Here is a 25,649-nt window from a genome sequence, read left to right on the forward strand (position 1 = left end):
CCCCCAAGGATTTCCAGATTGGACACAGATACCGTTAGTGTGGGTGTGGGTGAGGCAGGTGCAGACTGATGGCTCCTGGGAGCAACGGCACACCCGTGAACTCACTCCCTGCATAAAAGGACACAGCATGATACACCGCCCATGGGGACACCCGGCAGACGGTGAACACAGATGTGGGCTTGGTGTGGCATGTTGATTCCTCCAGGATCTCCTTCAGAAACTTGCTCCAGAGAAACAAAAATACACTTCTCATTTTCTTTAGTCTAAAGCAAATCCCAAAATATTTCATCCATAAATATTTTAGTACCAATCTATAAAAACAAGGACTAAGCTTTTAAAGCAAAATCACAATTTAATCATCACACTAAAACAATCCAGTTGGCATTCATAATCCCTGCTTTTCCTGGGATGTTCCCTTCTTTTTATTTGATTTCTTTTTATTTTTATTTTTTGAGATGGAGCCTCACTCTGTAGCCCAGGCTAGAGTGCAGTGCACAATCTTGGCTCACTGCAACCTCTGCCTCCCAGGTTCAAGCGATTCTCCTGCCTCAGCCTCCCAAGTGGCTGGGATTACAGGCGTGCGCCACCACGCCTGGCTAATTTTTATGCTTTCAGTAGAGATGAGCTTTTACCATGTTGGCCAGGCTGGTCTCCACTCCTGGCCTCAAGTGATCCGCCCTCCTCGGCCTCCCAAAGTGCTGGGATTACAAGCGTGAGCCACCGCTTCCAGCCCTGTTCCTTTCTTTTTAAATCGCTGGTTGTACAAGTATTGCATGAAGCCCATAGGAAGTGGGGAAGATCGGGGCAAATAACACAGCCTTGGCAATAATCCCCATACGAATGGAAGAGGCATCTTCTCCCCACCTCTCCCCCAGCTGCTGCGGTTGGCCCCTCCATTCCCTCTCTTCTTTTTTAAACAATAAATTCAGGTAAAATGGATATACACAGAACTGCCCATATCTAAAGGGCCCAATTTGATGGGTTTGGACCTATGGAAACACCCGGGACACCCAGCACCATAATCAAGGTAATAAACATACCCATCACCTCCAAAAGGCTCCTGTGTTGCATTGGTTTTTTTTTGTTTTGTTTTGTTTTTGTTTGTTTGTTTTTTTGTGGTAAGAACATTTAACATGAGAACTATCCTCTTAAGGTATTCTGAAGTGCACAATACGTATTGTTCACTATGGGCAGGATGCTGTGCAGAAGATCTCTAGAACGTACTCTTCTAGCATCACTGAAACTTTATATCCCCACTTCCTTAAATCCACACCCCTCCCCAACCCTGGAAACTGCTGTTGGATTCTTTGCTACTCAGAGATTGACTGTTTTAGACACACATCAGTATGATCAGGAATATTTACCTTCCTGTGCCCGGCTTATTTCACTTGGCATAATGTCCTCTGGGTTCATCCATGTTGCCCCAGACGGCAGGATTTTCTTCCTTTTTAAGGTTGAATAGTATTCCATCATATGGATATACCATACTTTCCGTTTTCATTTAACTGTCTAAACTATCATGAGATATCACCTTACACCTGTTAGGATGGCTATTATCAAAAAACAAAACACAACAGAAACAAAGGATGAGTGTTGGTGAAGATGTGGGGCAAATGGAGTTCTCATGCACTGTTAGCAGGAACGAAGAAGGGTGCAGCATTATGGAAGGCAGGACGGAGGCTCCTTAAAATATCAAAAGTGAAATGGCCAAATGATCCAGCAATTGCACTTTTGGGGATATGCCCAAAAGAGTTAAAACCAGGATCTCAAAGAAATATTTGCACACCTGTGTTCACTGCAGCTGATTCACAACGGACAAGATATGGAAACAATCTTCCTCTCTCTTTCACTTTCAGTCTCTTCGTCTTTAGTTTCTTCCTGCCCTTTAACCTCTAAAAGTTCCTCCCTCTTGAGCTACAGCCTGGTCTCTCCACACCCTGCCATCAAGATTCTGAGAATGGCAGCACCTACTTCCTCTTTCCCCACCTATTTCATGACAATGAATCTGGGCCCACCTTCACTACTGAACCGAAGCCATTGTCAGCCCCGATGACTTTCTGAACGCCATATCTGATGGCTTCTTCTCAGGTGTCTTCTTCCAACAATTCTTTTAAAACTCTTGGGCCAGGCACAGTGGCTCACGCCTGTAATCCTAGCACTTTGGGAGGCCGAGGCGGGTGGATCACGAGGTCAGGAGATCGAGACCATCCTGGCTAACACAGTGAAACCCCGTCTCTACTAAAAATACAAAAAATTAGCTGGGCGTGGTGGCAGCACCTGTAGTCCCAGCTACTTGGGAGGCTGAGGCAGGAGAATGGTGTGAATCCGGGAAGCGGAGCTTGCAGTGAGCCGAGATCGCGCCACTGCACTCCAGCCTGGGTGACAGAGCAAGACTCCATCTCAAAAAACAACAGTCAACATAGTAAAGATGTAAATTCTCCTCAAAACGATATACAGGTTTAATGCCATTTGTATCAAAATCCCAGCAAAAGTTTTTGAATACATAGATGAGATTATTCTAAAATAATCCTTATAATGGATTCATTCATATAATAGAAAGGCAAAGGAACTAGTTCCTTTTTTTGAGACTGAGTCTCACTCTGTTGCCCAGGCTGGAGTGCAGTAGCATGATCTCGGCTCACTGCAACCTCTGCCTCCCAGATTCAAGCAATTCTTGTGCCTTAGCCTTCCGAGTAGCTGGGATTACAGGTGCCCACTACCACACTCGGCTAATTTTTGTATTTTTATTAGAGACGGGGTTTCACCATGTTGGCCAGGCTGGTCTCGAACACCTGATCTCAGGTGATCTCCCCACCTGGGCCTCCCAAAATGCTGGGATTACAGTCGTGAGCCACCGTGCCCAGCCTCTATTCAACCTTTCTGACCGCAGTGCCCTTATCTGTAAAATGATGCTCATATCTCATAGGGTAATTGTGCAGATAAACAAGGTTGCTGAGGAAGACTGCAGGGTGAGTAATGAAAGGTTCTTGGAGTAACTTTACCTGAGGATGGAGAGAGGAAGAGAAGCCAGTGCAGGAGATAGATGGGCAGGTGGAAGTGGGGCAGGAGAACCATGGTTAGGTTGGGCAGTATGTGGGAATCCAGTAAAATATTAGTTTTATTTAATTTTCAATTTTTTTTGAGACAAGGTCTTGCTCTGTGATCCAGGCTGGAGTGGCATGATCATAGATCACTGTAGCCCCAACTTCCTGGTCTCAAGCGATCCTCCCACCTCAGCTTCCTGACTTGACTGTTGTTTCAGCATTAAACCAGCCTTACATTCCTGGAATGAACCTCACTTTGTCGTGGTGTGTAATTCTCTTTATATAGTACGAAGCTTTATTTGTTACTATTTTATTAAGAATGTTTGCATCTATATTAATGGAGGATATTAGTCTGAGAGTGATGGGGAGTCTCCATGCTCCCCATTTTCAACCTTCCTAAGGTCACTTGCTGTTCATTTTCTTATCCTCACCTCTGGGCATTGCACAAGCTCTCTTCTACCTGGAGTGGCCTGCCTGCCTGTCCCCTCCTCCACCCTGTCCTTCTAGACCAGCTCAACGTCTCCTTTTTGAGGATTCTCCTGCCTCCCCCCAGGCAGCATCGTCCCTCCGGACCCTCCTCCCCAGGGTGCTCTGAGGGTGTTTCTGCTTTGCTAACTTCTCTCTGCTTCTCCACTCGGGCAGGGGCTCCTGGACAGAGAAGAGCTGATCTCATTCCCTATGCTCCTGCCTCAACGTGATCCTTCACATACTGAGCCCCAGTAGGTGGATGTTGAACTAATCGTCATCTGAAATACCAATCCTTTTTCTCCTGACTTTGTGGCATGGCAGCTGGGAAGGGAAGAGGCTTCCTTACTGTGAGGGACCTGCTGGTAGCTTTCTGAAGGCCTGTGAATAACCTCCCTATGCGCCAGAACTGCTGTTGCCATGGTTTCTCCCACCCATGAGGAGTACTTAGGTGAATGCTGATGGAAGAACACAGCAGGCTGGCCAAGGCCTTTTCAGGCCATTTTAATAGGGAAAAAGTTGGTGAAGTAACAGAAGACCTTGAAACCATTCAGATGGCAGAGAGCAGTGGGAAAATCTCACCAAGATGAGGAATTAAATTAACTGTGAAACTACAGCCAAGAGTGTCTTTAAAGATCATACTGCAGACAGCAGACACGCTATCATTAATCAGCCTCAGAAATGTGCAGGTGCTTGTCAATCTAAATTATTTCTAGGTATGATTGATTTCTAACTTTTTCCTAACCTAACTTTTAAGTTTATAGATTCAGGATTATTGTAGCATTTTAAATTGTGGTTAGCAGTCAGCTGTAAATAATTATTTCTTTGTATACCATTTACTTTTTATTCATCTCTTATTAACTTAGACATTAGTTTTCTATTTGAAATATATTAATACAACATGAAACAGTCTCTTCCCACTGGTAGCCAGTATCTATTCAACTCTTCAATGTTCACTAAAGAGAAGGCATAAATCCAGAGGGGAATTGGCTGTTTCTGGCTGAACTTCAGCCGTTAAGAGAGACCTATGAGTCTTCTAGACTCTGCTCATGAAGGGGTCTGCCTGGCACTTGTCAAAAACTATTTAGGTCCAGAATTAATATCAGAGAGAGGCTCTTGGCTGAAAGTGTGCCACAGGCTCTAACCTCCTTAACAGACATGTGGGATTTAAAATGGAACACTTCATGTTTCCTCCCCATACACCACATTTCTACGTGCTGAAGACAGACACCTTCAGTCGCAGCTCATGTTAATGGGATCAAGATCCTAAGTTTCCCCAGAAGTACATTCGTCAAAATAGTGCTGTCCTAATCCGTTCAGGCCGCTATAAGAGAATACCATAGACTGGGGGGCTTATAAACCACAGAAATGTATTTTTCACCGTTCTGGAGGCTGAGAGTCCAAAATCAGACATCACCAGATTTGGTGTCTGGTGAGGGCTGCCTCCTAGTTCACAGACACCGCCTTCTCACCGTGCCCTCCTATGCCTGAAGGGGCAAGGGAGCTCTCTGGGATCTTTCATAAGGGCACTAATTCTATTCCCCTTAATCACCTCCGCAAGACCCCACCTCCTAGGATTTCAACACAGGAATTTCAGGGGGGATACAAACATTCAATCCATAAGAAGTAAGTCCAGTTATAAGATCATAAGAACCAAGTAATTACAGACTATAGCCCATGGCTTTCCAAATCTACTGGATCAGAACCACTGGCTGCACAACCCAGAAATCTGTATTGAGACAGAGTCTGCTCTTGTCGCCAGGCTGGAGTGCAGTGGCCGGGTCTCAGCTCACTGCAAGCTCTGGCCTCCCGGCTCACGCTTATTCTCCTGCCTCAGCCTCCCGAAAGTAGCTGGGACTACAGCCACCTCGCCTGCCAGTTTTTTGTATTTTTTAGAGACGGGTTTCACCGCGGTTAGCCAGGATGGTCTCATCTCCTGACCTCGTGTGGATCCCACTCGCCTCGGGCCCCCAAAGTGCTGGGATTACAGGCTTGAGCCACCGGCCTCGGGCTGAAATCTGTATTTTTAACAAACTTAGGAGTTGATTTTTTAAAATTTTTATTTATTTATTTATTTATTTTTATTTTTATTTTTTTTAATTTTGAGACAGAGTTTCACTCTTGTTCCACAGACTGAAGTGCAATGGCACAACCTTGGCTCACTACAACTTCTGCCTCCTGGGTTCGAGTGGGATTTTCCTGCCTCAGCCCCCGGAGTAGCTGGGATTACAAGCGCCCAACACCGCACCCGGCTAACTTTTTATATTTTTGGTAGAGAAGGGGTTTCACCATCTTGGCCAGGCTGGTCTCGAACTCCTGACCTCTGATGATCCACCTGCCTTGGCCTCCCAAACTGCTGGGATTAAAGGCGTGAGCCACCACGCCCAACCAAGAGTTGATTTTTAATCAGTCAGCCTTATTTCACTTGAAAACAGTGTGTATTGTGCAGTTGCTAAACTTGGTGTTCTGTAAATGTGAGATCAAATTAGCTGATAGTATTCCTTAGATCTTCTAGATCCTTACTGATTTTTATTATATACATGTTCTGTCAATTACTCAGTTATGATAACTATGAATATGGATTTATCATTTTTCCCTTTAGTGTTCTTAATTTTGCTTCATGTAATTTGGATCTCAGTTACTTAGGGAATATGCATTTAAGAGTGATGTCTTCTTTTTTTCTTTTTTTGAGATGGAATTTTGCCCTGTTGCCCAGACTGGAGTGCAATGGCATGATCTCAGCTCACTGCAACCTCGGCCTCCCAGGTTCAAATGATTCTGCCTGCCTCAGCCTCCCAAGTAGCTGGGATTACTGGTGCCCACCACCACGCCCAGCTAATTTTTTGTATTTTTAGTAGAGACGGGGTTTTGCCATGTTGGCCATGGCTGGTCTTGAACTCCTGACCTCAGGCGATCTGCCCACCTTAGTCTCCCAAAGTGCTGGGATTACCGGTGTGAGCCACCGCGCCTGGCCAAGATTGATGTCTTCTTGATGAAAAGACCCTTTCACCATTTGAAATGTCTTTTTAACTCTGGTAGTTTCTTTGCTTTGAAGTATATTCTGTGCAGTAAAACCACCCCAGCTTCCCTATAATTTAAGTTTGCATCGTATATGTACATTTTCCCATGCTTTTATTTTCAATATGTAGTGAATCTGCTTCTATTGACTGTTTTTTTTTCCTCCTGATATGCATCTCATTTTCCTATTTTCTCACATCTTGTAATTTTTTTACTGAATGTTAGACATTGCATATAAAAGACTATCCAGGAGTGTTTTGTTTTTGTTTTTGTAGTGAGTGCAAGTCCCTTGCTCTCTGCCAGTTGGCTGGAATGAGAATCTGATCAGATTTCATCAAGAGTCAGGTTGAGCTGAGACTGAGCGGTAGTGTTCACTAAATTGAGTGCACCACTGATATCTAATGGAAACAAGGACATTTTACTTTGCTCCTAACCTGAATTTCCTATGCCGCCACTGTATAATGGCTGGTTTCTTTGGTTCTCCTAGTGTGTGAGCTGGAAGCAGGTTGAGACGTAGATTTCATATCATTTTGGCTTTCCTTGCATCTAACATGGCTCCACAATTCAAGCACTATGAAATTGTTTAACTGTTTTCCAGTCTTGCCTCCACGGCCACTTTTGCAGTAAAATCACGGATGGGGGTGACGTTGAGCCAAACTATTTTTGCATTTGGTGGACTTCTAAATTCCAACCCAGCTCCAAATCTTTTGGCAGATTTTTCTTAAAGGTATGAAGTCTCTTCACTCATAGAGGCCTGCTTCTCCACCTTCCCACACAGAAATCAGGTACTTTCCCTCAAGTGTGAAAGAAGCTGTGGGCTCTCTGCTCACCGTCATGCCCAGTAATTCAGCTCATCAAAGCGTACCCTCTCCACTGTTCTTTGGTAATTGCCACAAATAAGTATGATTTTTATTGTATCAGGGTTTTTTGTTGCTGTTATCATATGAATAATGGTATTTTGCATTCTATATTTTAATTGGAAGTAGAAGTCATATTGTTGTTTGTAACAGCAAAATATTAGAGATAATCCAAACACCCATCAAAAAGGGTTTTTAATTAAATGATTACATAATCATATAAAGGAATACTATGAAACTGTGTGAAAGAGTGAAGAAACTCTTTGTTCACCTATATAAAAAGATCCCATGATACGTTAAGAAAAGCAAAGTGTAGAATAGTATGTAAAATATTCTATCTTATGTGCAAAAGGGGGAATAAAAGTCATCAATATTCATGTAGAATCAATTCACATATAGATTCATATCACATTCCTATATATAGAGAGATTCTGGAAAAACACAAAAGGAATTAGTAAAAGTTGTTACTTCATTGTAGTTTTTAAAGTTTTTTGAGTCTTAAGACTCACTTTCCACTTCTGTAGAATGGTATTAAAAATCCTTTCTTTATAGAGCTATGTAACAAAATAAACATAAAGCATTTGGCACACTTCAGGATAGCAATTTCTGGATTAGTGATTAACACAATCACCTTTGCACCAGATTATACCCAGAGATTCCTTCATTTATATTTATGTTGTTTTGTGTGTCACTTATGCAGTCTAACTCAGTCATTCAATTGTGTTATTGAACACTCTATTTTTAACTCTGGTAGTTTCCTTGTTTTGAAGTATATTTTGTGCAGTAAAGCCATCCCAGCTGCAACACTCTACTTTTTTTCTTTGGTACAGGAGTGTCCCTCTTATCCACTGTTTCAGTTTTTGTGGTTCCATTACCTGTAGTCAACCACAGTTGGAAAATATGATAGCATTTTGAGAGAGAGACTACAATCCACAAAAATTGTATTACAATATATTGTTATACAATACATTGTTATAGATGTTCCGTTTTATTATTATTTATTGTTAATATCTTACTATTAAGCTTCATGGTAGGTTTGTATGTATAGGAAAAAACAGAGTATATAGAGGGTTCAGTACCATCTGAGGTTTCAGGCATCCACTGGGGGCCTTGGAATGGGGAACTACCGTAAATTGTAAGCAGAGGCTGTGTCTTTCTAAAGCCCAGCCACCTAATTACCTACATGGAATATCATGCAGCCTGTAAGAGTAAGTGAACGTTTCCCATCAGATGGTGACTGAGATGGCCAATGCCATCTTCACCCATGAAAGCTATGTGTACTAGAGCCCCATAGCACTAATAGCAATAGCCTAGTAAGCTAAACTCCCCACCATCACTGATTCACTTCAAAGCCAATAAAGAGACGATATAAACCATTATGTTGATTGCCTCCTCTTTTCAAAAGCATAATTGTTCAATGCATACGTTTGACATGAAAAGTCTCTATCTGGTTCTTTAAATATGGAACCCATTAAAATGACTGATCGACGATTTCTGAGCGTACTACATATCAAAGTTTTACTCCTATCCTTTTTTAGACAATTATATTAAGTTAGTAAAAGACCTAACTAAATATTGCTATTGCTTCTCAGATCACAAAGAGGAGCCCGGTGGACGTCTTTTTCCAAACTGAAATGATGGTCCTAAGCAGCCCCTCCCCAAATAAATCTCACCAACCTGGGGTTTCTGGGATCAGTGGACTGTGAACTTAAAGCACAGCAGAGCTGGGGCTGCCCTTGAAGCCCTGCTGTCTCTCCTCTTAATAACAACCCCATTTCACATGAGGTGACAGTGGTGTCTTTTGTTGCCCTGGAAATGGAATACAACAGGGGCTTTCCAACTTTTCTGTGGCAGAGACCTACAGACCAAAGTACATTTCACACTGGATCCAGGACACACATCAGTCTGAAAGCACACACATGAACCAAACGTTTCCTAAAGCATTACTTACCCTTGCTAATAGCAACACATTCTCATATTCTTTTATACTTCATTTAATTTCATTTAAAAAAGAAAAAGATAGGAAAGAAATCTATTTCTCAGCCCATTAATAAGGTCAGACGCAGCCACGCTAGACTAGAAGAAAAGTTTACCTACTGATTTTTCTCCCACCTCCTGAGTGCGCACAGCTTTCCGACAAGTGTCAGTGCCATCTACTGTGCGCTCTGGGTACTGCAACAGCCCTTTTTTTTTTTTTTTTTTTTTTTTTTTTAGAATGAGACTGAATGAGAGAACACAAAGAACTTCTTTCCCCACAGTGGAGATGGCTCTGAAAGCGTATAAGGAATGGCTTAGATGAGTGGCTAACACATTATCCCAGTTCTGAATTCTAAGACCACAGACTCCATGTCCGATCCCCAAAGAGAGGCTTTGCAAGCTACAGAATACCCCTCTGACTGGGGCCTCAGGAGCTAAACTGACCACGAAATTGGTTCTAGAAAGTGAAACGTTTTCATTTGAAACATCCAAATGAGCATTTTGTGAAAAGCTACTGTCGTCCATCAAATACAACACAGCCAGGAGTCATCGCTCTACTGCCCTTGTCAATCCTACATCTTTTGCTACAGCAGCTCATGAGTGTTGACTCTATTCTAACTTGTTCCAGAAGCCCTTCAAGATGATAGCACATTTTTGTAGCCAGAGCTAGAATGTAGAGCTCTTTTTTGCTTCCTTGTGAAAGATCCAGAATTTCCATGTTGACAAGCCACCATAATTTACAGAATTTACTTTTTATATTCAATAGAAGTAAATTTTTAAAAAAATTACCTATTTAGGGAGTTACAGCTCTGGATTCATTTCTGACCAAAATGTGCTTTTTGACACAAATACAGTTGGAAATATCTTTGTAATTTCTCCACAGTCTGCCTAGATAATCATAAAATAACTGCATGGATATATTTGTGAGTAAGAGCACGTGTCCATTCAGGAAAACCAAGGAGATCAACTAACTCTACCATTGCCTTGAAATGGAGACACATCCAGCAATTCGAATTTCCCCCAAAAGATTGTACGTGTGAAGATAAGAATAGAATGAGGAAAATTTAAAAGCCGATAATAATTTCAGTCACAACTTGGCAATTAGAATTTTATGAGATGTCTTCAGTTTGGAAGCAAAGAGCAATTAAATTATTGAAGGCTGGAATTTTTTTCTTTTTTTTCTTTTCTTTTTTTTTTTTTTTAACTCTTTGAATGGAACAACTGATTTTCCCTAAAAGACCTGACTTTAACAATTTTCAGAAAACATAAGTCAGGGTGTGGTTCAATTACACAGAGAGAAATTGTAGTGAAATCGTGTTCCCTGTAATAATTATCCACAAAGGATCACAGTGGAGCCACTCCTGCATTAAAATTACAATATCATGTGTAAGTTATTAATTAACCAGAGATGCCAGGGGCTTGTCAGTTTCCAACTGCTATTTTGAGGGGAGCTAAAGTTTCTCTTTTTGCCAGTTATTATTAATATTATTAATATTTCAACAGCAAGGCAAGAAAAGGGAATGTGAGCCATTAACTAATGGCTCTTGAAGACAGTCAATGAATCCAACTTGCCCTAAAACTGCCAAGTGGTAGGACAGTCTCTTCGCATCTTGCATCATTTTCTGCCATCACCTACGTGTGATTCATGAGTCGGAAATGCAACCGAGACATGTTTAATGTATATTTAGAGCACCCTTCCCAGCAGGAATTCGCGGGGCCGTTCCATCAGTCAGTTGGCAAGCAGTCACTTGAATTATTAAGAAATATGATTTGTCTCACACTGATTTATTGCACAATAGCAACTTCTTTCTTTTTGGTTCATTTATAAAACAACTGTCAAAATGCCAAATAGCTTTAAACATTAGCATTTTCACCTTATAACCTTACAAGTACATCACTTTAAACATCTGCATGAAAGTTCAGCTCGATGATAATCGCCTGGGATTTACCTGCATGGTATACTAAGCATAGACGTGAAAATATTACTGATAGGTATCTCTGGCACTCTGAAGTGACAAAGTATAGCCTTCACAGATCCTTGTCAGTTAATCATCAATAGTTACCTGATAAGTGCCCACTTGCCATCATTCAAGATCAATCAGGCAGACACCACAGTGAGTTTTCCATCAAAAACACCTTCTCCATCTGGTCCGTCCCTGCGGGTCAATGAGACAAAGTTGTGTGCTGCAGGCAGCAGGACTGTCCTAAGCTCCTGTGCTCTCACCACGGGGCTGGGTGGCTGGGGTGGAGGAACACAGGATTGGGCTTCAGGTTCTCTAGGGACTGGTACATTAAGAGATGAAGACATAAAAGGTGAGAAAATCATGGTTTATTTTCAATGTTTCCATTTCTGTTAAAAGTAATGCTTTCAACAGAAAAAAAAAATGCAGCAATGTAAGTGTGTAATTTACAAAATAATTTCAGGATTTGTTTAATCATTAATTTGTGGTGTGATCTGTTAATTGGATCTATGTCTAAGCTCATTTGTAAATGACTTCAAATATCCAAGCCTTCCCTCACCCTCTTCCCACCTCACCTCTCCTCTTTCTCCTCCCCTACACTGGGACATGCATATAATGTCCTGCCCTAGAGGAGTCCTCAGCCTAGTTGGGAAGAGAACACCAGCTCACAGGAAAACAACAGAAACCATACAGAACAGAATAAAAGCAAGCGCTGATCTGTAAGTGAAGACTTAAGTGCTGTAGGACTTCTAGCTATAAATCCTGAAAACACGGAGTGGCTGTGATAATACGACTAGCCAACATCACACAGTAATTTTGCACATAAGGAGAACTAAATCAAAGAAAACAAGGAAAAGAAAGTTGAGCCTGTCATCGTGACACAGACAATAAACTCTCAGGTGACATTTTTCAATGGGGGAAAGTCAGTCAACTTCCAATCTCCAAACCATCTTTACTAGCGAGCTTCCCACAATAGTTCTAGAACCTTCCTTCATTCCCACCAACCAGGACTCCAACAGACTCATAAACAGCATAGCTCTTGAGAAATTAAAGGGAGAACCCACCAACTGGCACCCACACCACCCCACCCCAAGTCACCTCTGGCTCAACCAAGATGTGCTCAGGCCGAGAAAGCCGCTCCACCCCGCAGGCTTTGCCTGTCATTTTTAGCCAGCCGACTCAGCACATCTCTCAGATGGGCCATGCAAGGCTTTTTGGCAGCTCTTGGTGCTTTGCCTCTTCATGAGCAGACACTCCCTCTTAGACTAAGACCTGGAGCCGGAAAGTAGGTGGTAACCCGCGACCCAAAACTCTACGCTCATCCCTGCAGAAACTGCCCAGGTCGGCCCATGGCCACGGGGCGCCCGTTTTTCAAGGAAAAGTCAATGCTAATAATGGTGGCAATCACAGGAAATCCACTCTGAGGCCAGCTCTGACGTGTCAGGATTAATTACCATTTCCACTTAACTTCGAATTGACCCGGGTAAAAACGTGAGCGCGAGGGGACCCGGCTGCACCTCTGACCTGGCTCCCCTCTGCAAAACTCGCGAAGTGGGTGCCCGAGGTGGGGCGGGGGTGGGGGGAGACGTCCCCGGGGGTCCCCACCCGGCCTGCTCTGCACATCTTAGCTCCTCATCCGCTCGCGCTGTGCACATCTGTCTTCGGTCATTTGTATCTCAAGACATCAAAATCCCCAACCAAATGCAAGCACCGAGACCTCCTAACGTGAGACAAAGCTGCGGTGTCCAGAAAGCGCCCAGCGGGTGTGCGGTGCAGACCCAGCCGCCCCGCGGCCCCCCGCGGAATCCCGTCCGCGCCCCCCTTTCGCGCTGCGCGCATCCAGCAGGAAGGGGCTTGGGAGATCTCAGCTGCCCTCTCTCCTTTCTGAAAACTCCGGGCCTCCTCACCCCAAACCGAGACACCCCCTTGCAGTTCCCTAGCTGTGAAAAGAGGAGGAAGCTGGCTGGGCCGGGGCCGCGGGGGGCGACCTCCGCAGACGGCGGGACCCCCCTGCCGGCCACGGCAAAGGCGAGGCTTGTCGCCCCCACCGCCCCCAACCTTAGTCCTTGACACATCGTTGAAAGTAATCGAATCAAATCGGAAATTGGAGAAGGCGTTCGTGCGGGTTGCTGAGGTTTTGCGGGGACTTCGCCAGCACCGGCGGCGCCCCCTCCCCGGTCACCGTTAACCCCCATTCCGAGGGCACCGCCCCGCGACCCAGCCTAGACCCCCCGCGAGAGCCTCGCGCGCAGCCTCCGCGACCCGAACAGGTCTTCAGTCCTTGGACGAACGCCTGTTTCTCCAACAATAAAACATTAAAGAAGCGCTTTGAACGCCCAGTGCTCTCGCGCCAGGCGGAGTAGAGAAGAACGACGGCAGCCAGCCCCGAACCCCGCCCGCCGCAAGCGCCGGAGCCAGGGCCTGGGGCGCCGCTGCCTGGGGGTCCCGACGCTCGGCCGCCCCCGCTCCTCCCGGGCCACCCAAGGGCTGGAGGAGGCGGCGCTCGGGGTAACCGGGGGAGACTCGGGGCGCTGGGGGCACTTGGGGAACTCATGGGGGCTCAAAGGAACTCGGAGACTCGGGGCCTCGAAGGGGACTCGGGGGGTTCGGGGCTCTCGGGGTGCGGTCGTGGGTTCGTGGACACGGGAAGCTCTGGGGACCCGGAGGCCGGGCGCGCCCCGCCCGCGGCGCCGCCCCCTCCGTAACTTCCCCAGGCTCCCGGGAAAGAGGCGGGGTGTGGGGTGCGGTTAAAAGGCGCCGCGGCGGGACAGGTGTTGCGGCCCCGCAGCGCCCGCGCGCTCTTCTCCCTGACTCGGAGCCCCTCGGCGGCGCCCGGCCCAGGACCCGCTCAGGAGCGCGGAGACCCCAACGCCGAGACCCCCGCCCCGGCCCGCCGCGCGCTGCCTCCCGACGCAGGTGAGCCCGTCGGCCCCGGAGCGCCCGGCCAGGAACCCGGCACGGGGAGGGACCGCGAGACCCAGAGGGGGTGCCCGGCCGCGTGGGTCTCGGGGAACCGGGGGGCTGGACCAGCGCGCGTCCTGGGTCCGGGGACGAGGGCCGCCTTCCGGAGCGGGCGTTTCTGCGGCCGAGCTCCGGGGCTGGAATCGGGCGGCCGGGCCGGACCGGCCGCGGCGCGCCGGGGAAGTGGACGCGATGGCACCGACCGGGGTGCGAGTGGGGCCGGGTGCGCGCGGGAGGGAAGGAGGCGGGGGCGAGCCGCCAGCGCGAGGTTTGTGGTGCCGCCGATGCCCCTTTGGGGAACGCTAGCGCAGCCGCGTGGCTACTTGACCCACTGACACCAAACGTTTTAAACTGGCCGAAAGCTTAGCTCCGAAGTCACGCTCGTTTCGCGGGAGAAGCAGGAAGCCTCCGCGGCAGGAACTGACCTTTACCTCCGGGAGCGGCTCCTGCAGAAACAGCGCCGGGCAGAGGTCTGGGCGGAGTTTGCCTGGAACTAACGCGGAGCCCGCCGACCCCGGCCGAACCGGGGCCAAGATTTCGGTGGCTTCCCTTTTTCCTAAACACTTCACGAGGGTTTGTTTCCGGGCTGTGCGCCCCGGCTAGAAAGAAAATTTTTAGGACCCTTGTTTGCAAAGAGGAGGGGTGCGGCTGAGACCCGCGTCTTCAGGACGGTTGCATCCGTGCCTCGATCCTGCCCCACTGCAGGAGAAAGGCAGCCTGAACAGCGCTCACCTAACAGCTGCTGACAGCTGGGTTCTGTGTCCATGCACCTGGGACTTGAGAAGGGTGGCACGGCCGTGTCCCCATGTGACCTCAGGTCCCTTTCGAAACTGCTGTGCAAAGCCTGTCACAATTTCAGACACTGGTGAGAAGGGTGGAGGAACCCTCTGGGGGCAGCCAGGCAAGGTCGACCACCCATCACCTAAGGGTGGAGAAATTAAGGGGTGAAGAGTCCCTTTTGTCTTTTCTGGAACTTGGTGATACACCCAGTGTCTTCCCTAAGGAACTGAACCAACTCCTCCTCTGGCCTCTGGCAGCTCTCCAGGCGGTGTGCGGTGGCGTAGGCCCGGTAGGAAGCCGCATGTAACCGCCCAGGGTCGGGAGGCCAGGAGGGCAGCTCCTCCTCTGACTTGAATATTGAAAACAACTTCATCCTGCTTCTGAGCCCTTTTAACCCATGACCCCCTAGCCCATTAGTAAATTAATTAGTAAATTAAAATTTACTCCCCTTCCTGAAAAAGGATCTTTAAAACAGGTAGCTTCAGCTCAAGCTTTATAAAAGAACAATATAGGGTTTCTTGGAACTGTATTTTTCTCAGCCGATGGTAACTGGACAGGTCTGTCGAAGGGTATATGACCTGGGTTTGGCAGGTAGAAGAGGGCAAAGGATAAACCCCTCCTCCTGCAGCCCCATATTCTTGGCCAGGTGTAAACCAGGCGACAGTTTACTTCGGGGAGTATCCTGTTTTCCACTCAGTGAGGGCCAATGAAGAATGTCTAATTCCCTAAGATGCTTTTGTTAAAACCGGAATGTTGCTGCCCTCAGTGGTTCTGCTGTCGGGAGGGTACTGACCTGAGCCACAGGTGCTTTAGCAGGACAACCAGCTCACCTAAGGGCTTCCCAGTCTGGATTTCAATGGGTCAGTGCTGAGTCTGGGCTAAAATATTTTTTTTCCAATGATGTTTGTCTTTCCCAAGCTTAGTGGGGCTGTGTTTCACCGGCCTGTGTCAACCTGATGTAACTTTCTTGGCCACCTCTCTCCTGTCGCCTCTGACCAAGGTGACACTACGTGGTTTCGGCCTGACCTTGGTGCACCGTGGCAGTGACTCTGGGTCATGAAAGACATTCACTACGACCCTGCTTCCGGAGTCCATCAGAAAACAGGACGCAACTTGCCTAAAATGAGGAGAGGAGGATGCTTTTAAGTAAAAGGAGGAGGAGGGTTCACTACCAGCTCTGAAGGGTGGAAAAGAGATGATTCATCTGGATTGTGGAGAGGGTGGAATCTTGTTTAGGAGAGGGTTAGTTGTGGCAGGCAGGGTGTAACTATGAATCAGTGAAGATAGTTCACATCCTGGGATGAAAAGAAGGCCACGGGCTCACGGCAGGTTATCCACGGGCCTCTCCACATCCACTTGCAGTAAGGAGTGTGGGACTCCCCCAAGCTTCAGCGCTGAACTGCAGTGCAGTGACGTCGCTTAGTCGGCCAGTAACCGGGGGAGTTGAATTTTCTGTCCTTTTAAAATAATGTGTCTTTTAAGAAACACTTTGAAATTAAAACCACAGCCCACAATTATAATGCACTGTTGCAGCACTTGTCAAAACAGATATGCTAACTGAGCGGTCAGTGCCAGCCTGACAGTGAGGCCACCAAGCCATCCACAAAACCTACATGAAAGTCTACGCTCACAGTGGCTTTCCTCCATGAAGAGGGCATTCATAACTTCTTCCTTTCATGTAGAAGGAAGCAAGGTGCTTTGTAAAATTTTAACTCGGGGTGCCTCAAATGTAAACTTAACCACTGGTAACAACAGTTTCACTGCTACATGCCAAGTCTGTGAAAATTAATTCAAGACGTTAAGGAAAGTGGCTCAGCAGAGAGACTAGATAGGGGAGCTATAAGTTACATCTGATCCTCACGGTTCTCCTGTACTTGGCCTCTCAGCCTTTGAGCAAGGTTGGCCCAAGCTAGTATCAGCCCCAGTGGTACAGCCAAAACTTGAGACTGCAAATCAGTGCAGCTGCTGAATGCTGAGTAACTTGTGCAGAGTCAGGAGGACCCAAGGAAGCTCTGCAGAGGATGCAGGGGTCCGGTCAGAACCCAAGAGTGCCTTTCAGCTAACGAGTACTTTGTGACACTCCCTGACACAGCAAATTTTTATGATGTGTTTAAAGACTGGGTGAATTACTCAGGTGAACAAGCTACCATTTATCAGAGAGCGCCTAAAAACATGTTCGAGAGGGTTTGGGAACTATCCATTTAACCCTGTGACAAACTAAGTTGGTTCGGTCTTCACCTGTTTTGGTGAGGTTGCATACGAGTTGGTGTTTGCTCAGGAAGTGATTTAAGCTTGCTTGCTTACCCAGACCCAGAGAAGTCTCCCTGTTCCATCCTAACTAGTGATTCCTGTGTTGTGTGCATTCGTCTTTTCCAGAGCAAACCGCCCAGAGTAGAAGATGGATTGGGGCGCACTGCAGACGATCCTGGGGGGTGTGAACAAATACTCCACCAGCATTGGAAAGATATGGCTCACCGTCCTCTTCATTTTTCGCATTATGATCCTCGTTGTGGCTGCAAAGGAGGTGTGGGGAGATGAGCAGGCCGACTTTGTCTGCAACACCCTGCAGCCCGGCTGCAAGAATGTGTGCTACGATCACTACTTCCCCATCTCCCACATCCGGCTGTGGGCCCTGCAGCTGATCTTTGTGTCCACGCCGGCGCTCCTGGTGGCCATGCACGTGGCCTACCGGAGACATGAGAAGAAGAGGAAGTTCATCAAGGGGGAGATAAAGAATGAATTTAAGGACATCGAGGAGATCAAAACCCAAAAGGTCCGCATCGAAGGCTCCCTGTGGTGGACCTACACAAGCAGCATCTTCTTCCGGGTCGTCTTCGAAGCCGCCTTCATGTACGTCTTCTATGTCATGTACGATGGCTTCTCCATGCAGCGGCTGGTGAAGTGCAACGCCTGGCCTTGTCCCAACACTGTCGACTGCTTTGTGTCGCGGCCCACGGAGAAGACTGTCTTCACGGTGTTCATGATTGCGGTGTCTGGAATTTGCATCCTGCTGAATGTCACTGAATTGTGTTATTTGCTAATTAGATATTGTTCTGGGAAGTCAAAAAAGCCAGTTTAATGCATTTCCCAGTTGTTAGATTAAAAAATAGACAGCGTGAGAGGGATGAGGCAACCTGTGCTCAGCTGTCAATGCCCAGTCGCCAGCATTTCCCAACACAAAGATACTGATCTTAAACGCAACCATTTGAAACCCGTGTAGGCCTCACGTGAAACTCCAGATGCCACAATGGAGCTCTGCTCTCCCAAAGCCTCAAAACAAAGGCCTAATTCTATGCCTGTCTTAATTTTCACTTAAGTTAGTTCCAGTGAGAGCCCGGGCCGCTAGGGGTTATTGGTGTAAGGTACTTTCATATTTTAAACAGAGGATATCGGCATTTGTTTTTCTTTCTCAGGACGAGAGAGAAAGTCCAGGTTCCACAGGGGACACAGAGAAGGTTTGGGTGTCCTCATGGGGTTCCTTTGGCCAATTTCCCCCACATTAAAGGTGAACGTTGGTTCTTTTATTTGCTTTGGAAGTTTTAATCTCTAACAGTGGACAAAGTTACCAGTGCCTTAAACTCTGTTACACTTTTTGTAAGAGAAAACTTTATAGTATGATAGATTATTTTGATGTAAAGATGTTCTGGATACCATTATATGCTCCCCCTGTTTCAGAGACTTAGATTGTGATATGTAAATGGTATGTCATTAGCTACTATGATTTAATTTGAAATATGGCCTTTTGGTTATGAATACTTCGCAGCACAGCTGAGACGCTGTCTGTTGTATTCATTGTGGTCATAGCACCTAACAACACTGCAGCCTCAATCAAGTGAGACAGACTAGAAGTTCCTAGTGATGGCTTATGATAGCAAATGGCCTCTTGTCAAATATTTAGATGTAATTTTGTGTAAGAAACACAGACTGGATGTACCACCAACCACTACCTGTAATGACAGACCTGTCCAACACATCTCCCTTTTCCGTGACTGTGGTGAATGGCAGCCAGCATCAGAAGGAACGCTGATTTAAAGAGGTCGCTTGAGAATTTTATTGACACAGTACCATTTAATGGGGAGGACAAAATGGGGCAGGGGAGGGAGGAGTTTCTGTTGTTAAAAAACAGATTTGGAAAGACTGGACTCTAAATTCTGTTGATTAAAGATGAGCTTTGTCTACTTGAAAAGTTTGTTTGCTTACCCCTTCGGCCTCCGATTTTTTAAGTGAAAATATGACTAATAACGTGAAAAGAATAGAAGCTAAGGTTTAGATAAATATTGAGCAGATCTATAGGAAGATTGAACCTGAATATTGCCATTATGCTTGACATGGTTTCCAAAAAATGGTACTCCACATACTTCAGTGAGGGTAAGTATTTTCCTGTTGTCAAGAATAGCATTGTAAAAGCATTTTGTAATAATAAAGAATAGCTTTAATGATACGCTTGTAACTGAAATACTTTTGTAATGTATCAAATACATTTAAAACATTAAAATATAATCTCTATAATAATTTAAAATCTAATACAGTTTTAATAGAACAGCAAATTTTAATTTCATCTATCACTATTTTTATGTAAGTACATTAATGTTTTATATTTTTCATTACACGAATGGGTAAGTTGCCAAGGTGTCTGCCCCCACTCTGCCTCAGTTACGGAAAAGCTTCTGTCGCCAGGAAGACTGGTGGGGAAGGAAGGGAGGCAGATGATTTCTACCCAACCCTATGCCCACCTCTACCGGGTTTTTGAGGCATATCAGTCTACGGACAATGTGGCATGTGGACTGGAAACATACCTTGGGGAATGCTGAGTTGGGTGGATGTGACCCGTTTAGCTCCTGGATGAATCGCAGAAGTGGACCTTCAGAATGCCACTCATAGCACAACCTCGGCTCACTGCAACCTCTGCCTTCCAGGCTCAAGTGACCCTCCCACCCTAGCATCCCAAGTAGCTGGGACCACAGGAGTGTGCCACTGCACTCCACTAATTTTTTCATTTTTTGTAGAAACAAGGTCTCACTATATTGCCCAGTCTTGTCTCGAACTCCTGGACTCAGGGGATCCCCCTGCCTCAGCCTCCCAAAGTGCAAGGATTACAGATGTGGGCCCCCGCACCTGGCCTGAAACTGCTTTTTATTCTTCAGTGCCCACTTCCATGGGAAATAAGCCTGCCAGGTTAGCCTGCCCCATGGGAGTGACTGCCTGCTGCCCCCACAGGCTTGCCCGGCCCTCATGAGCCTCTCCCAGAGACGCCACCAATAGTTCTGTTCTTTCATGGTACAAGCTTTCCATCCAAGGATTTCAAAGCATTTCCCACACCAATAATTAGAAGTATTTTCATAGAGGACTATACACTTTTAAAATGGGTTTCAAAGAACAAAAACCAATCAACTATCGCCCAGGTAACAGAAAATGGGAAATGGTTTCTACCTGACTTCCAAAATGCTCTGCACATAGACTGTGAAAATAGGACGTTTTAAGCAGGCTGCAGAGGCTTACACCTATAATCCCAACACTTTGGGAGGCTGAGACAAGAAGATCACTTGAGCCCAGGAGTTCAAAACCGGCCTGGACAATATAGGGAGACATTGTTTCCACAAAAAGTAAAAATGTTAGCCAGGCAGGCACGGTGACATGTACCTGGAGTCTCAGCTACTTAGGAGGCTGAGGCGGGAAGATTGTTTGAACCTAGCAGGTCCATGCTGCAGTGAGCTGTGACTGTGCCACTGCACTCCAGCTTGGCGACGGCAAGATCCTGTCTCAAGCAACAACAACATCAAAAAACACAGAACTTTTAAAATAAGTACATTCACTCCTACGAGCTCTGTAGATTATTACTCTCAAGCTATTAAAAGACCAAGCCAAAATAATTATGGGCTGCTCTCGACCACTTGTAGGAAGGGACAGAGAGGTCTGGTCACATTCCTGGAGATTAGAGCTTCAGCTCTGAAAATGATCATCCTGACTGTATCTCAAAGCATCAGTCTGCACTTTGTACCGAGCAGGAAAAAGCCTTGTGGAGGCCGCCTCCCACCCAGCCGAGGCCTCCGCGTGGACAAGCTCTGCTTTTTATGAGCGGCGGGTACAGCCCCGCTGCTCCCTCTGCCTGCGTGAGATTCACGAACAAACCGGGAAACGTGGTCTCAAACAACCTTCCACAAGGGGCACCCATCAAAAGACAGTCACAGCTGGGTGAGCAGGTCGGGCCCACTTGGGAGGCCCCAAGGAGTATGCTGCAGGGGTGGGGCCTGAGCCACCCCCTCGGGTTGGTCTCTGACAACTAGAGAACATCTGAGAGGTGGATAAAAGCTCATTCACTTACCCTGACCTCAGTGTCCTCATCTTAAAATGGGTTTCCTGAATCTTTCCCAAGCTTCATGGCAATGAAGTAAGATGATGTATGCAAACGTTCTCCACATAGTAAAACACTAACTAACATGTGACTGTCACCTGTTTTCCACTAGACAGATCCCAAGCTGGAAGGGTGATGGAAGGTATTTCAGATACAAGTGACTCAAGCAAAGTTTGATAAACGGGGGGCTGGAAAAAATGCACATTGACACAAAGCCTGGAGTGACTGCAGCACGGGCAGACGAGGCTAGCCACATAAGCCAGGAGAGGAATGGCTGGGGGCAAATATAGCAGCCAAAAAGGATAAGGTGGTGACAGCTATGCGACTCTGCAGTTAAAGAAAGGTCAACAGAGTAACGAAGAAGACCATTGACTTATCCGGTCAGGGTCTCTGCACTTTCCATACATCTCACCAAACGCTTTTCCCATGTCACCTCACAGCAGCGCTCGCAAGTCCTAGGCTGTCAGAGTATTTTTCCCCCTGAGGGCAGCAGGAAGGCGCTGCTCAGAGAGGTAGCAGATCACGCTCAGAGGCCAACAGCGGCTGGGCCCACCACACAGAGGATGTGGACTGCACTTCTACAGTTCTCTAGTGCATTTGATCCCTGAAGCCAGTAATGAGCACAGCAGGAACACCCCAACTGTCCCAGTGTTCACAGGATCCAGGGGCAATGCTGGTGAGATGCTGTTCCATTTCTGCACATGGCTAACAATTCGTTTTCCCAGGCAATATTCACTGAGTGCCATGAACTGTTAGGGGCTGGGGCCATAGCTGTGAACAAAACAAAACCGCAGGCTTCATACTGAAGGAGGCCGACTCTCAACAGATCCCTGTAGGTGGTACCTGCTGCAGGTAATTTAAATGGAGGAAAATAAGACATCGTGAGGGAAATGGGAAATTGTGATGTAACTAACATGGGGTGGTCAGGGAGGGCCTCTGCTAAGAGATCCGGAGGACACAGGGCAGCAAACCACACGGGTCTCTTTGGGAAGCATCCTAGTGCGAGGGAAAGGCCAGGATGCCAGACAGTCAGGGTGAGAAAGGGGGAGATGGGGCCAAGGAGGGCGTGGCTGGGACAGACACGCAGGCCACTGTGAGGATTCGTGGTTTGAAGATGGAATTCCGGCATCTGCGCTCCAGCATTTGTTCTGCCCTCTGGTGGACCCGAAGTCAGTCTGTTTTCCACTTGAGAAAGCTTCGAATCGCTGAGAACAACAGGTCCCAGTTCCGACTTTATCCTCCTGCTCCACAGCCCCACATTCCTTCACACATTCAGCATTAAGCAACTACTGCATACCGCCCTACTCGATACAGGCTGCCTTCAACTTCCCTAAGAAAACACATGCTCTGACAGTCAAGCAGCAGTGACTGTGCTGGGAGCCTCCATCAGGCAGGAACAATATTCCAGTCCACAATGTCCTCCTAGAAGGCAGATGGCCCCCTGTCCTCAGTGCAGCCCCCGACATGGCTGAGCCGTGGGACCCCTGTTCTGGACAACACGTTATTGCTCAAGTGACTTAGCTTTTTAACAGCCCTATCACTTTTGCTCATTTCAAAATGAAAAGGCAACCAATATGATTTTTGTAATTATAGAGTATACAAATACATTTTCACTTACATAATACAGGAGTATACGAAATCAGAAGTGAAAGTCTCATTTCACTGCCATGCTTGGAAGTTTCAGTGTTGACATCTGAATTACGTCCTTCCAGTCTTTTCCCCTGTGAAACTGAATATACTAATACTTACATACACAGACACACAACACATACATGACCATGTTGGTTTGCATTTCTTACATCATTTGTTCTATGATAGTTTCCCATTTAGTAATACGTCTTAGAAATCCTTCCAGGTCTGGCCGGGTGTGGTGACTCACGCCTGTAATCCCAGCACTTTGGGAGGCCGAGGCGGGTGGATCACTTGAGGTCAGGGGTTCGAGACCAGCCTGGCCAACATGGGGAAACCTTGTCTCCACTAAAAAAAAACAAAAGTTAGCTGGGCATGGTGGCGCATGCCTGTGGTCCCAGCTACTTGGGAGACTGAGGCAGGAGAATCTCTTGAATCCAGGAGGTGGAGGTTGCAGCGAGCCAAGACCGTACCACTGCACTCCAGCCTGAGCAACAGAGGGAGACTCCATTTCCAAAAAAACAAAACAAACAAAAAATCCCACAAACAAAAACAAAAAGGAAATCCTTTCATGTCAGCATGTATAGATATTTGTTCTTTTAACAATGTGCAACGTCCCATCGAACGTTACTGAACCATCTCCTTGTTAAGAGATAGTAGCATTGTCTCCCATTTTTCACAAAGTCTACCCTTCCTGCTCCTATTTTTCTAACCTAAGTTCAGGGCTTTGCATTTTCCCTGTTACATTTCATCTTGCTGGTTTGGGCTCATCCTTCTGGTGCATCCAGATCTTTTTGAAGCCTGTCTTCAGTTTATTAGCAATTCATTCCAACTTTATGTCATCTGTCAGTTTAATGAGCGTGCTTTCTCTATGGTCATTTACGCCAATAAAAATGTTGAATAAGGAATGCCACCAACAATTTCCTGCTAGCTTAACATCAGTTCATTTACCAATGTGATTCAAGTTTGGAGTTTTAAGGATAGATGTACTTAGCCACATCTCATTCACAAGTTTCCATTTCATAGTAGAGATATTTATGGAAGGCTGTCAAGCATTTCTGCAAAACTATCTAAGTGTATCCACCATTTGATTAGCCATTTCAAAAACACATTTATGGAGATCTTCATTTGGGCAGAGCATTATTCCAGGCCTCTGAAGAACCAAAGATGATTTTGAAAGAAGGTCACAGTGCAGACAGCAGGTGTGTATATCAGGTGGTTACTTTACAAAACAGGATGTGGCAAGCTGGACCTGATAGACACATCAAAGCCTCTGAACAGAGTTCAGGGCATGAAATGGTTTCTTTTGGGGGTCTTCAGGAACAATTTCATGAAAGCTAAATCATGAAAGATAGCAGGCTTTTGCCAGGAAAAAAAAAAAAAAAAAACGAGACTAATGATTAGTTTGGCGTTTTCAGTTTCTTTGAGAAGCGAAATAACTTACCAAGGACTCTTTTTGCCGCTTGATGTTCTAATGGGTTGATGGGTCTCTCAGAAGCCCTTTCTGCAAACTAGAACCTGCAGGGATATGCAAAGCCTCTCTCTGCTGCCATCTGCTGTCTTACAAGAGGTCACTGCGAGAGGCTGAATCCGCCAATGCCTTGGGGGTTCCCACTGCAGGGCAGGGGCGCCAGCCTGTGTTATAACCACCTGAACGGCCACATGGACCCTCCACAAAAGTGTCACTGTTTCCATTGCTCTGGCGTTTGTATTCCCAATGTGTAGTCTTTGTTAGGGCACTCATAAAAAATTAAAAACAAAAATTCACACAAGCACACACTACTTTCTTTTTTTTTTTTTTTTTTTTTTTTGAGACGGAGTCTCGCTCTGTCCCCAGGCTGGAGTGCGGTGGCCGGATCTCGGCTCACTGCAACCTCTGCCTCACAGGTTCAAGTGATTCTCCTGCCTCAGTCTCCCGAGTAGCTGGGACTACAGGCGCCCGCCACCACACCTGGCTAATTTTTTGTATTTTTTAAGTAGAGATGGGGTTTCACCATGGTCTCGATCTCCTGACCTCGTGATCTGCCCGCCTCGGCCTCCCAACGTGCTGGGATTACACGTGTGAGCCACCGCGCCCGGCCAGGCTTACACTACTTGCATTCATAAACAACACAATAACCAAACTGCGAACAATATCAGCAAACTTCTGTAATCTCATGGTTGTAGTTAGTAGCTTTTTACAGGTCCTTAGTTAAGTTTTTTTCACGTTTCTCTAACTATTCTATCCCTTGGATTTTGAAATTTTACTATCCAGGACTATAAATGCTATGAGGTCGGATTATTTCTTGACACTCATCCCCGAGAGGAAAGTCTCTTATTTAGAAAAATGTTTAAATCAACATCTAATAGAAACATGGAAGCTCTCTAAAGATTCAACATCATTTTTTATTTCACTCAAAATTTTCAGGTTTTTTGTTAATTGTGACATCTACTTTTCAAAAATAAGAAGTAGATTTGGGAAATTTTAAATCACAATAAATCAGGAAAGCATGATTTTTTTTCACATTTGCCCTGCCTTTTCCAAAGGAGAGCGATCTCAATCTGAACAGATATTTGTACATCCATGTTCACTGCAGCTCTATTCACAACAGCCAAGAGGTGAAAG

General features: G+C 46.2%; 1 protein-coding gene across 5 annotated transcripts; it reads left to right on the forward strand.

Annotated features, from left to right (window-relative positions):
* The first annotated feature begins 13,725 nt into the window (after positions 1-13,725).
* On the forward strand, positions 13,726-19,575 carry GJB2 (gap junction protein beta 2). Of its 5 annotated transcripts, none has more exons than XM_009191598.4 (2): positions 13,726-13,830; positions 17,440-19,504. In XM_009191598.4, the coding sequence occupies exon 2, from the start codon at positions 17,462-17,464 to the stop codon at positions 18,140-18,142; it is 681 nt and encodes a 226-aa protein (XP_009189862.1). In that variant the 5' UTR covers positions 13,726-13,830; positions 17,440-17,461; the 3' UTR covers positions 18,143-19,504. The 5 variants fall into 5 exon arrangements, with proteins under 5 accessions (XP_009189862.1, XP_003913701.1, XP_009189860.1 ...); XM_003913652.4 differs by lacking the exon at positions 13,726-13,830 and adding an exon at positions 14,026-14,238 and having other exon boundaries at positions 17,440-19,575; XM_009191596.4 differs by lacking the exon at positions 13,726-13,830 and adding an exon at positions 14,576-15,148.
* Positions 19,576-25,649: the final 6,074 nt, after the last annotated feature.

Source organism: Papio anubis, chromosome 15 (assembly GCF_008728515.1).
Source record: "Papio anubis isolate 15944 chromosome 15, Panubis1.0, whole genome shotgun sequence".
NCBI classification, from domain to species: domain Eukaryota; kingdom Metazoa; phylum Chordata; class Mammalia; order Primates; family Cercopithecidae; genus Papio; species Papio anubis.

Coding starts and splice junctions, on each gene's coding strand:
- GJB2 (XM_009191598.4), top strand. CDS start 17,462: ATGGATTGGGGCGCACTGCAGACGATCCTGGGGGGTGTGAACAAATAC.